This window comes from Oncorhynchus keta, chromosome 6 (assembly GCF_023373465.1).
Source record: "Oncorhynchus keta strain PuntledgeMale-10-30-2019 chromosome 6, Oket_V2, whole genome shotgun sequence".
NCBI lineage: Eukaryota > Metazoa > Chordata > Actinopteri > Salmoniformes > Salmonidae > Oncorhynchus > Oncorhynchus keta.
The window spans coordinates 36,557,301-36,570,583 of NC_068426.1; the positions used below are offsets into that span (position 1 = coordinate 36,557,301).

Below are 13,283 nucleotides of genomic sequence, written 5' to 3' on the forward strand. Positions count from 1 at the left end.
AGTTTTAAGAAAAAAAAAGTGTTAAGTAAAAAATAGATAAGTAAAACATAGAAAATAAAAGTAACAATTAATTAAACAGCAACAGTAAAATAACAATAGCAAGGCTATATACAGGGGGTAACGGTACAGAATCAATGTGCGGGGGCACCGGTTAGTCGAGGTAATTGAGGTAATATGTACATGTAGGAAGAGTTAAAGTGACTGATCATACCTCCTCCAAGTGGATGTCTTTCATGATTATCTTTATCATCCAAGTGCTAAATAGTTGGAGTGTGTTCGAACACACAATCACTTCATGGTGATTTACCCCAGTGGTTTCCCTAAGTGGTTTACACACTGTGTTGCCCTCAAGGCAGGACTGACATAGAGAAGGGCCTCTACGACTGACTGCTGTGCCATGCTGACTCAGCCAATCACAGTTCAGAGGTTAAAGCTAGAATCCTTTAAGCCTCCGTCTCTGCACACCCTTGACCAGGCAGACAGATAGGGGGACAAAGGTATGGAACAAACAAACAGACAGCCAGCCAGCCAGCCAGCCAGACAGACAGACAGACAGACAGACAGACAGACAGACAGACAGACAGACAGACAGACAGACATATAGTTTCTCAGAGCGATAGCGAGAGACATCTCGCTGACTGGCTTTACACCAAGTCTTGTCAGTGGGACTCCTCTTGGCGTAGAGCCAAGGAGTACGGTGTGGAGGAGACATACTAGCAGTCATCAATCTGATGGATCATTCCTAATAAGCATGGTTTACTCCTCACACTCAGAACAACATGTAAATGCTTTCCCGTTTTTGAAGTGGGGGCTACAGCATGTTTCTCCATATGGTTTCTTAAGTTAAGAGACCATCCTAAGTTCCCTGTCCAAAGTAAGAGCAGAGCACCCTGTACACTGTCTTCTGCAGCCTACAGTCAACAACAGTTCACCCTCTGAGCCCGCTGGAAAATAATCCCTCTGATTGAGGAGGAGTCCTGTGAAAGGGTGCAGAAACGAAGGAGCGGAGAGAAGTAGATTTGGAGCTACCGAGTCTTTCCAGGGCTCAGAGGGAACGATAAATGTCAGGAGGGAACTTTCAGCACGCAACTCTCTCCTCCGGAGAATTTGATCATTTCTTCTCTCTTTTCTCTCTCGTTCTCTCTGTTCAAGTGGGAGGGAGGTAAAGAGGGAATGGGGAGTTAGATCATGGTACAGTAGAATTTGTGTGTGCATGACTCCGTGTGCGTACGATGCGGATGTGTGTGTGTGTGTGTGTGTGTGTGTGTGTGTGTGTGTGTGTGTGTGTGTGTGTGTGTGTGTGTGTGTGTGTGTGTGTGTGTGTGTGTGTGTGTGTGTGTGTGTGTGTGTGTGTGTGTGTGTGTGTGTGTGTGTGCAGATGTGTGTGTGTGCGGATGTGTGTGTGTGCGGATGTGTGTGTGCTTCCGCTGTCTGTTTGTGCGTGTGCATGACTCTCTGTGAGTGTGTACGTAACTGTACGTGTGTGTCTGTTTCTGTGCGTGTGCTCCCTTGTGTGTCTGTTTGTGTGTATGACTTTGTGTGCGTGACTCTTCGTGTGTGTGTGTGTGTGTGTGTGTGTGTGTGTGTGTGTGTGTGTGTGTGTGTGTGTGTGTGTGTGTGTGTGTGTGTGTGTGTGTGTGTGTGTGTGTGTGTGTGTGTGTGTGTGTGTGTGTGTCTGGGTGCGCTCCACATCTTGAGGAGAGTAGTTATTTTAATGGAGCGTGTGTTGAGGGCTGTATGGGGAGGAGGGGTTGTAATAAAGTCTCTCGTCCTTCCACCTGGTTCAGCCAGACATTGCCAAACACTACCTCCAGCAGAGGCTTTCACACAGCCTGATAACGAAGAATGGAGGAGTTCTGGATATGAGGTTTGGAGGAGGTTTTTATTTAGCACAATAAAGACGGACGGATGAAGGGTAGAGCCTTTCAGTATGTATTTTCCTTCAAACACTTTGAGCATTTGATTCAGCCATTTGATTCAGCCAGGTTTGCACTATTGGGACTATTCCATTACTCCATCAAGCACAATGACAGAGATGTAAGAAGACAGAGACCTAGATGTCTAGATGCACAAGAAACATACAACACCTATGATCTTGTGTAACTAACACTCCCTTCCTTAAATTACACAACAGTGTTAATGCCTGGGAGATAATCTGTCCTTCTCAAAGGCTCACACTGCCTTAATCCCAATCCACAGGACACAACCTTAACCTCAAACTAGCAGTTGTTCACAGCTGGTTACCGGAAACTTAACTACCACCAACCCACACACCATCGGGTGTAAAGCAGGGATGGAACCAGTTCAGGGAACACAACTGAAAACTGGGGGGGGGGGAAACTACATTTTCAGAGGAAACAGAAACAGAACCACGAACGAAAGTGATCTCCGTTATTTGAAAATCTTGAGAACCGGATAATAATGTTTTTTGTTGTTGTTCCTGCACATATCTGACCAATCAAACATGTTAACATCTATCTTACCTGTTCCTGCACATATCTGACCAATCAAACATGTTAACATCTATCTTACCTGTTCCTGCACATATCTGACCAATCAAACATGTTAACATCTATCTTACCTGTTCCTGCACATATCTGACCAATCAAACATGTTAACATCTATCTTACCTGTTCCTGCACATATCTGACCAATCAAACATGTTAACATCTATCTTACCTGTTCCTGCACATATCTGACCAATCAAACATGTTAACATCTAGCTTACCTGTTCCTGCACATATCTGACCAATGAAACATGTTAACATCTAGCTTACCTGTTCCTGCACATATCTGACCAATCAAACATGTTAACATCTAGCTTACCTGTTCCTGCACATATCTGACCAATCAAACATGTTAACATCTATCTTACCTGTTCCTGCACATATCTGACCAATGAAACATGTTAACATCTATCTTACCTGTTCCTGCACATATCTGACCAATCAAACATGTTAACATCTAGCTTACCTGTTCCTGCACATATCTGACCAATGAAACATGTTAACATCTAGCTTACCTGTTCCTGCACATATCTGACCAATGAAACATGTTAACATCTAGCTTACCTGTTCCTGCACATATCTGACCAATCAAACATGTTAACATCTATCTTACCTGTTCCTGCACATATCTGACCAATTAAACATGTTAACATCTATCTTACCTGTTCCTGCACATATCTGACCAATTAAACATGTTAACATCTATCTTACCTGTTCCTGCACATATCTGACCAATCAAACATGTTAACATCTAGCTTACCCGGTCCATACCAAAATGCTCTATCTGCACTAACTGGTGGAGTAAATTCACAAGCTAAATGTAATTACTATGTACATTTCACGAGTTAAAATATAAATGAAATGGAACTTTTATGAACCATACATTTTTTGGAGGGTTTGAACAGGTTCAGAACTTTATTATGCTGGTCGGGTTTCTGTTCGTAACGGAACAATTGGAAAATACTTTTGTTTCCAACCCCCTAGTGAAAAAAGTTATATAGTGTACATGTATGCCACATGCCATGTTGTGTCATGTGGTGTCTCATTGTTACGCCATGTTGTGTCATTGTGGTGTCTCATTGTTACGCCATGTTGTGTCATGTGGTGTCTCATTGTTACGCCATGTTGTGTCATGTGGTGTCTCATTGTTACGCCATGTTGTGTCATGTGGTGTCTCATTGTTACGCCATGTTGTGTCATTGTGGTGTCTCATTGTTACGCCATGTTGTGTCATGTGGTGTCTCATTGTTACGCCATGTTGTGTCATGTGGTGTCTCATTGTTACGCCATGTTGTGTCATTGTGGTGTCTCATTGTTACGCCATGTTGTGTCATGTGGTGTCTCATTGTTACGCCATGTTGTGTCATGTGGTGTCTCATTGTTACGCCATGTTGTGTCATGTGGTGTCTCATTGTTATGCCATGTTGTGTCATTGTGGTGTCTCATTGTTACGCCATGTTGTGTCATGTGGTGTCTCATTGTTACGCCATGTTGTGTCATGTGGTGTCTCATTGTTACGCCATGTTGTGTCATGTGGTGTCTCATTGTTACGCCATGTTGTGTCATTGTGGTGTCTCATTGTTACGCCATGTTGTGTCATGTGGTGTCTCATTGTTACGCCATGTTGTGTCATGTGGTGTCTCATTGTTACGCCATGTTGTGTCATTGTGGTGTCTCATTGTTACGCCATGTTGTGTCATGTGGTGTCTCATTGTTACGCCATGTTGTGTCATGTGGTGTCTCATTGTTACGCCATGTTGTGTCATTGTGGTGTCTCATTGTTACGCCATGTTGTGTCATTGTGGTGTCTCATTGTTACGCCATGTTGTGTCATGTGGTGTCTCATTGTTACGCCATGTTGTGTCATGTGGTGTCTCATTGTTACGCCATGTTGTGTCATGTGGTGTCTCATTGTTACGCCATGTTGTGTCATGTGGTGTCTCATTGTTACGCCATGTTGTGTCATGTGGTGTCTCATTGTTACGCCATGTTGTGTCATGTGGTGTCTCATTGTTACGCCATGTTGTGTCATTGTGGTGTCTCATTGTTACGCCATGTTGTGTCATGTGGTGTCTCATTGTTACGCCATGTTGTGTCATGTGGTGTCTCATTGTTACGCCATGTTGTGTCATGTGGTGTCTCATTGTTACGCCATGTTGTGTCATGTGGTGTCTCATTGTTACGCCATGTTGTGTCATGTGGTGTCTCATTGTTATGCCATGTTGTGTCATGTGGTGTCTCATTGTTACGCCATGTTGTGTCATGTGGTGTCTCATTGTTATGCCATGTTGTGTCATGTGGTGTCTCATTGTTATGCCATGTTGTGTCATGTGGTGTCTCATTGTTATGCCATGTTGTGTCATGTGGCGTCTCATTGTTACGCCATGTTGTGTCATGTGGTGTCTCATTGTTATGCCATGTTGTGTCATGTGGTGTCTCATTGTTACGCCATGTTGAAACCATTCTATCAATGCAATGATATCTACAGTGTTTCCCCTAAATTCATTGAAACCAAAGAATTGGACGCAAGTAAAAATATATACAGTAGCAGTCAAAAATGTGAACACACCTAGTCATTCCAGGGTTTTTATTTATTTTGACCATTTTCTACATTGTAGAATAATAGTGAAGATATTAAAACTATGAAATAATGTGGTAACCAAAGAAAGTGTCAAACATATCCAAATATATGTTATATTTGAGATTCTTCAAAGTAGCCACCCTTTTGTCTTGATGACAGCTTTGCATACTCTTGGCATTCTCTCAACCAGCTTCATGAGGTAGTCACCTGGAATGCATTTTAATTAACAGGTGTGCCTTGTTAAAAGTTAATTTGTGGAATTTCTTCCCTTCTTCATGCGTTTGAGCCAATCAGTTGTGTTGTGACAAGTTAGGGTAGGTATACAGAAGATAGTCCTATTTGGTAAAGGACCAAGTCCATATTATGGCAAGAACAGCTCAAATAAGCAAAGGGAAACAACAGTCCATCATTACTTGAAGACATGAAGGTCAGTCGATTTCAAGAACTTTGAAAGTTTCTTCAAGTGCACTCGCAAAAACCATCAAGCGCTATGATGGAACTGGCTCTCATGAGGACCGCCACAGGAAAGGTAGACCCAGAGTTACCTCTTATGCAAAGGATAAGTTCATTAGAGTTACCAGCCTCAGAAATTGCAGCACAAATAAATGCTTCACAGAGTTCAAGTAACAGACACATCTCAACATCAACTGTTCAGAGGAGACTGTGTGAATCAGACATTCATGGTCAAATTGCTGCAAAGAAACCACTACTAAAGGACACCAATAATAAGAAGAGACTTGCTTAGGCCAAGAAACACGAGCAATGGACATTATACTGGTGGAAATCTGTACTTTGGTCTGATTAGTACAACCTTGAGATATTTGGTTCCAACCGACGAGTCTTTGTGAGACGCAGAGAAGGTGAAGAGATGATCTCTGCATGTGTGGTTCCCACCGTGAAGCATGGAGGAAGAGGTGTGATTCAAGCCACACTTAAACAGAATCTCTACCACAGCATTCTGCAGCGATACACCATCCCGTCTGGTTTGCGCTTAGTGGGACTATTATTTGTTTTTCAACAGGACAATGAACCAACCCCTCCAGGCTGTGTAAGGGCTATTTGACCAAGAAGGAGAGTGATGGAGGGCTGCATCAGATGACCTGGCCTCCATAATCACCCAAACTCAACCCAATTGAGATGGTTTGGAATGAGTTGGACCGCAAAGTGAAGGAAAAGCAGCCACCTCAGCATATGTGGGAACTCCTTCAAGACTGTTGGAAAAGCATTCCAGGTGAAGCTGGTTGAGAGAATGCCAAGAGAATACCACATAATGACAAAGCAAAAACAGTTTTTTTAAACATATTTGCAACAAAAAAATGACAAAGCTGTCATCAAGGCAAAGGGTGGCTACTTTGAAGAATCTAAAAAAAAATGTAACACTTTTTTTGGTTACTACATGATTCCATATGTGTTATTTCATAGTTTTGTTGTCTTCACTATTATTCTGCAATGTGTAAAATAGTATTGCACCCCCCTACCCAAACACTGAGATCACATCCCATAGTGAATACAGACACAGTCACAATCTACATATTGTAGATAGACATACAGCGCATTCGGAAAGTATTCAGACCCCTTGACTCTTTCCACATTTGTTACGTTGCAGCCTTATACTAAAATTTATACAATTGTTTTTTCCCCTCATCAGTCTACACACAATACCACATAATGACAAAGCAAAACCATTTTGTTTTTGTCTTGGCTGTGTGCTTAGGGTCGTTGTCGTGTTAGAAGGTGAACCTTTGGCCCAGTTTGAGGTCCTAAGAGCTCTGGAGCAGGTTTTCATCAAATATCTCTCTTTACTTTGCGCCGTTCATTTTTCCCTCGATCCTGACTAGTCTCCCAGTCCCTGCCACTGAAAAACATCCACACAACATGATGCTGCCACCACCATTCTTCAACATAGGGGTGGTGCCAGGTTTCCTCCAGATGTGACGCTTGGCATTCAGGCCAAAGAGTTCTATCCTTGTTTCATCAGACCAGAGAATCTTGTTTCTCATGGTCTGAGAGTCCTTTTGGTGCCTTTTGGCAAACTCCAAGCTGGCTGTCATGTGCCTTTTACTGAAGAGTGTCTTCCGTCTGGCCACTTTACCATAAAGGCCTGATTGGTGGAGTGGTGCAGAGATGGTTGTCCTTCTGGAAAGTTTTCCTGTCTCCACAGAGGAACTCTGGAGTTCTGTCCGAGAGACCATCTCGTTCTTGGTCACCTCCCTGACCAAGTCCCTTCTCCCGCGATTGCTCAGTTTGGCCAGGCGGCCAGCTCTAGGAAGAATTTTGTTGGTTCCAAACTTCTTCCATTTAAGAATGATGGAGGCCACTGTGTTCTTGGGGACCTTCAACACTTCAGAAATGTTTTGGTACCCTTCCCCAGATCTATGCCTCAACACAATGCTGTCTCCTTCAACCTCATGGCTTGGTATTTTCTCTGACATGCACTGTCAACTGTGGAACCTTATATAGACAGGTGCGTGCCTTTCCAAATCATGTCCAATCAATACAATTTACCTCAGGTAGGCTCCAATCAAGTTGTAGAAACATCTCAAGGATAATAAATGGATGCACCTGAGCTCAATTTCGAGTCTCATCGCAAAGGGTCTGAATACTTGTGTAAATAAGGCATTTCTGATTTTTATTTTTAACAAATTAGCAAACATTTCTAAAAACCAGTTTTTGCTTTGTCCTCATAGGGTATTGTGTGTAGATTGATGAGGACAAAAAACAAAACAATTTTAGAATAAGGCTGTAAGCACTGTACTTGTCTTGTGCATTTGTTTTATTCTGGGATTATGACCCCTAAAAATGACTGGCGGAGTCCCTTTACCCCAACCTGCATGTACAAATGACCTCAACTAACCTGTACCCCCGCACATTGACTAGTACCAGTATCCCCTGTACGTAGCCTCATTAATGTTATTTAATTGTGTTACTTTTTACTACATTTTCTACTTCAGGTTATTTAGTAAATATTTTCTCAACTTTATTTCTTGAACTGCACGGTTGGTAAGCATTTCACGGTAAGGTGATATACCTGTTGTATTCGGCGCGCGTGCGAAGTAAAATTGGATTGGATTTGATTTGATTCCGCTGATGCGTTTCTATGCTGTTGTTCAACCTGTTTATTTGAGAACAAAAGTCATTTTCGCAAATCTCTCTCATTACGCTTTCTAATCATGTCTTAAAATCCTCTTCTGGGCCAATCAAAATGGCCACCACTCCAAAGCCTTTAGTAGCGTGAAGAAGAGACAAACTGCCCATGATGTGCTCCACCACAACATGTAACATCACTGAATTGCATAACAATATACAGCAGACTCCTGATAATTGATGGACGGTGGGCACTAAACAGGAGCATGCTGTTATCAGGAGAAATACAGAAGAATGTAAAGTGCAGTTGTACCTGAATAGGTTCTTGGGTCAGTCTCATAGGTCCTATGCATTCTTCTGTGGCTGATACCTGGAACACAACCGGAGAGAGAGAGGGGGAATGAGTTCAAGCTCAAACAAAAACAACAAAACAATGAATAGCAAGAGTAAAAACAGACGAGAGAGCAGGAGTAAAACATGAAACATAGAAAAAGGGGAAACAGAGTACCGCTTACCATTTTACCCTCTTCTTCAGGTACCATACATGCCCTGAACCTCTCTCTCTCGCTGTCGCTTTCCCCCCCTCTCTCTATCTCTTTCCTTCTCTCTCTGTCTCAACCAGCTAATACTCCATACGCAGGTATTCAATCAAAAAAACAGAAGCTCTATACTCCTGAGCAAACGCTGGTCAGCTCACTGAACAATGTTACTGCATCAACTATAGCAGGAAGGATTTCTGGCTACTGGACTATCGACTAACGGCTTAGGATGTTCCACGCTCACACTATTAGTGACGCAGCAAGACCAGGCCTGTTACAAGCCTCTTTAAAGAGTATTAAGGGATACAGACAGACAGGTGTATGTGAGTAATGCCTTGTTGGGAAGCAGTACTGACACTGTTGATAGACTGGAGCTAACGCAGCTTCAAACGTGACATGCACATGGGTCCTTCCACCAATTCGGTGCCTTTTTGAGAATTGTGCCTTGGTGAAAAAAACATGTTTGATTTCACGTAATTTCAACATTCTGTCATAAAGAACACATGTTCCACTTCAACCTCTCAAAAAGCCCAGAAAAAGTGCCTATTAAGTGGCAAATAAATCAACAGGGTTGACCGTAACAGGGTTGACCGTAACAGGGTTGACCATTTCACCTTAAAATCAGCCATAAACCCTCTTGTGACAGGGGGAATGGAAGCGAGTTGTGTGCAACAGAGAGGGGCAATTGAATGTAAGCTTTTATTCACTCTTTTTTTTCTTCTTAAAAAAACAACATTCCCAACCTGTCTGTCTATGGGTAAGAGGGTTATGCTTGAAAATGGCCGAAAAGAACCAGCTCACCCGCTTTCACACTATGATTTGACTATTTGATGTTCAATGTTTTTTTTAAATGTTTTTATAAATATTTTAAAAGGAATAGTTTCATCGTATTAAAATGAAAATTCAGTTCACGTAACAGGGTTGACATGAAACATGAGGGACAGACGTGAATGAATAAATAACCATCTTCAGAAATGACTTTGTCAAAACAACAAAATAACTAGGGGTTTACAATGATGGTGAACACGTGGAGAAATGCTGGAGTTAAGTGGTTTAAAATCTTTCTAGAAGTCACCGAGGGTGCATTTTGCCACTTTAGCAAGTCTTTATTCATATTGAAAATCAGATTTATTGACTTCTCCATGTGACCTATATTAAAGGGCACTTCATTTAATATAACATTCAATATTGGTGTACAATTTATCCTTAAAATACCAAAGGGAAGCCAAAGGCTTCGTTGAACGACCCACACCGGTGGCAATGACGACCCCCACACTGGTGGCAATGACCCATATCTGTCTCTGTGCCTCTCTGGACACCTGTCATTATCTGTTTATCACAGCTCATCGCGGTTCATTGACTCAGTGCTGTGTTAATTGTCCCTCTTGGCCTCCCTTACAGAGTTGAATGAGGCCAGCTCTGCAGTCATATTCAATGGATAAGGGACTGTTTGTGTTTGTTTGTGGGAACATCAGTTAGGATCTGATGTATGGCCAACAATGTATGGCGATTAGTGCCAACAATGAGCTCATCAGGTCTCTTGTGCCCTGTCCCTGTGTCTCCTATGGTTCCTGAACCATGTCTGTGTAGGAGGACAGAGAGGGGCATAGAATAATGTATAGAGAGTGTATAGAGAATGTTTAGAGAGTGTATAGAGAATGTTTAGAGAGTGTATAGAAGGGTGTATAGAGAGGGTATAGAAGGGTGTATAGAGAGGGTATAGAGAATGTTTAGAGAGTGTATAGAGAATGTTTAGAGAGTGTATAGAGAATGTTTAGAGAGTGTATAAAGAATGTTTAGAGAGTGTATAGAGAATGTTTAGAGAGTGTATAGAGAATGTTTAGAGAATGTTTAGAGAGTGTATAGAAGGGTGTATAGAGAGGGTATAGAGTGTATAGAAGGGTGTATAGAAGGGGGTATAGAGAGTGTATAGAAGGGTGTATAGAGAGGGTATAGAGTGTATAGAAGGGTGTATAGAAGGGGGTATAGAGAGTGTATAGAAGGGTGTATAGAGAGGGTATAGAGTGTATAGAAGGGTGTATAGAAGGGGGTATAGAGAGTGTATAGAAGGGTGTATAAAGAGGGTATAGAGAGTGTATAGAAGGGTGTATAGAGAGGGTATAGAGAGTGTATAGAAGGGTGTATAGAGAGTGTATAGAATGGTGTATAGAGAGTATAGAGAGTGTATAGAAGGGTGTATAGAGAGGGTATAGAGTGTATAGAAGGGTGTATAGAAGGGGGTATAGAGAGTGTATTTCAGAAGGGTGTATAGAGAGGGTATAGAGTGTATAGAAGGGTGTATAGAAGGGAGTATAGAGAGTGTATAGAAGGGTGTATAGAGAGGGTATAGAGTGTATAGAAGGGTGTATAGAAGGGGGTATAGAGAGTGTATAGAAGGGTGTATAAAGAGGGTATAGAGAGTGTATAGAAGGGTGTATAGAGAGGGTATAGAGAGTGTATAGAAGGGTGTATAGAGAGTGTATAGAAGGGTGTATAGAGAGGGTATAGAGTGTATAGAAGGGTGTATAGAAGGGGGTATAGAGAGTGTATAGAAGGGTGTATAAAGAGGGTATAGAGAGTGTATAGAAGGGTGTATAGAGTGTATAGAAGGGTGTATAGAAGGGGGTATAGAGAGTGTATAGAAGGGTGTATAGAGAGGGTATAGAGTGTATAGAAGGGTGTATAGAAGGGGGTATAGAGAGTGTATAGAAGGGTGTATAAAGAGGGTATAGAGAGTGTATAGAAGGGTGTATAGAGAGGGTATAGAGAGTGTATAGAAGGGTGTATAGAGAGTGTATAGAAGGGTGTATAGAGAGGGTATAGAGTGTATAGAAGGGTGTATAGAAGGGGGTATAGAGAGTGTATAGAAGGGTGTATAAAGAGGGTATAGAGAGTGTATAGAAGGGTGTATAGAGAGGGTATAGAGAGTGTATAGAGAGGGTATAGAGAGTGTATTGAAGGGTGTATAGAGAAGGTATAGAGAGTGTATTGAAGGGTGTATAGAGAGGGTATAGAGAGGGTATAGAGAGTGTATAGAGAGGGTATAGAGAGTGTATAGAGAGGGTATAGAGAGTGTATTGAAGGGTGTATAGAGAGGGTATAGAGAGTGTATTGAAGGGTGTATAGAGAGGGTATAGAGAGGGTATAGAGAGTGTATAGAGAGGGTATAGAGAGTGTATAGAGTGTATAGAAGGGTGTATAGAGAGGGTATAGAGTGTATAGAAGAGAGTATAGAGAGGGTATAGAGTGTATAGAGTGGGTATAGAGAGTGTATTGAAGGGTGTATAGAGAAGGTATAGAGAGTGTATTGAAGGGTGTATAGAGAGGGTATAGAGAGTGTATAGAAGGGTGTATAGAGAGGGTATAGAGAGGGTATAGAAGGGTGTATAGAGAGGGTATAGAGTGTATAGAAGAGAGTATAGAGATTGTATTGAAGGGTATAGACTAGAGGGTGTGTGGACAAAACCACAGCAGCCTCTCATCTAACCACTGTCATAGAGTGACTGGACTCTAGAACCTTTAGAGGTAGTGCTGAACGATCAACCAAAATTATTTTACTTTTTTTTTTATTAAACAACTAATTGACTGATGTTAGTTCAATTATTTGAGTTCCATTTAGATTTTTTGGTGTGTGAGAAATCAACTAATTCATGAGAGAAATCAACTCAAGAACTATGTGGGAGACTGGACTGAATGGAGTTTAATCAAATATTCAACCCAGTTATGTGCAGAAACGTGCCTGTTTTTTCTGGCTCGGGCAGAGACGGATGAGAGAGGAAGAGGTGAAGCAAGAGGTATTACTCTCGCCAAAATCTGTACAAATTCAGCCCAATGAGTTTCTATGGGCTTATTTTGGACGTAAGCTTGTCGCCTGCCTTCCCGCCTTTGGGAAAATGACTCCCATTGTAAGAGCGGAAGCATGAGCATCTTGTCATTATATACAGATCTCTGGATGGATACACTTTTACACCTGCTACGTTAGGTTAGATACAAACAGACCGCATTGTCACGTTCTGACCTTTATTTTCGGTGTTTTGTATTTAGTTAGTATGGTCAGGGCGTGATTTGGGTGGGCAGTCTATGTTTGTTTTTCTAGGTTTTGGGAATTTCTATGTTTCGGCCTAGTATGGTTCTCAATCAGAGGCAGGTGTCATTAGTTGTCTCTGATTGAGAATCATACTTAGGTAGCCTGGGTTTCACTGTGTGTTTGTGGGTGATTGTTCCTGTCTCTGTGTGTGCACCAGATAGGACTGTTTTGAGTTTTCACATTTCTTGTTTTTTTGTTAGTTTGTTCATGTGTACCTTTACGCATTAAAAAAGTACCATGGACAATTACCACGCCGCGTATTGGTCCTCTGATCCGTTTCGCCTCTCCTCTTCGGAAGAAGAGGAGGAAATTCATTACACGCATATACCGCAAGAGAGAGGAATTTACAAAACACAATGACGAGAGGGACAGAGAGTTTTTGAAAGTATGCCTTATCTACTTTATTTATTTTTATGTAACTAGGAAAGTTAGTTAAAACTTCTTCAGGATTGGTGGGTCACCTGTGGGACGGTTGAGCTAACGTA

General features: G+C 41.8%; 1 protein-coding gene across 3 annotated transcripts in view; it reads right to left on the minus strand.

Moving 5' to 3' along the window:
• The window catches only part of LOC118385583 (high affinity cAMP-specific and IBMX-insensitive 3',5'-cyclic phosphodiesterase 8B-like), an 89,420-nt gene that overhangs the window by 56,364 nt on the left and 19,773 nt on the right, over positions 1–13,283 (minus strand). For 2 of the 3 annotated variants that reach the window (XM_052521449.1, XM_052521448.1), the window contains exon 2: positions 8,486–8,542. In XM_052521449.1, coding sequence (XP_052377409.1) covers positions 8,486–8,542 — 57 coding nt within the window. Of the gene's footprint in view, positions 1–8,485; positions 8,543–8,687; positions 8,770–13,283 lie in introns of those variants that run through there. The other variant, XM_052521450.1, reaches the window with a different exon arrangement.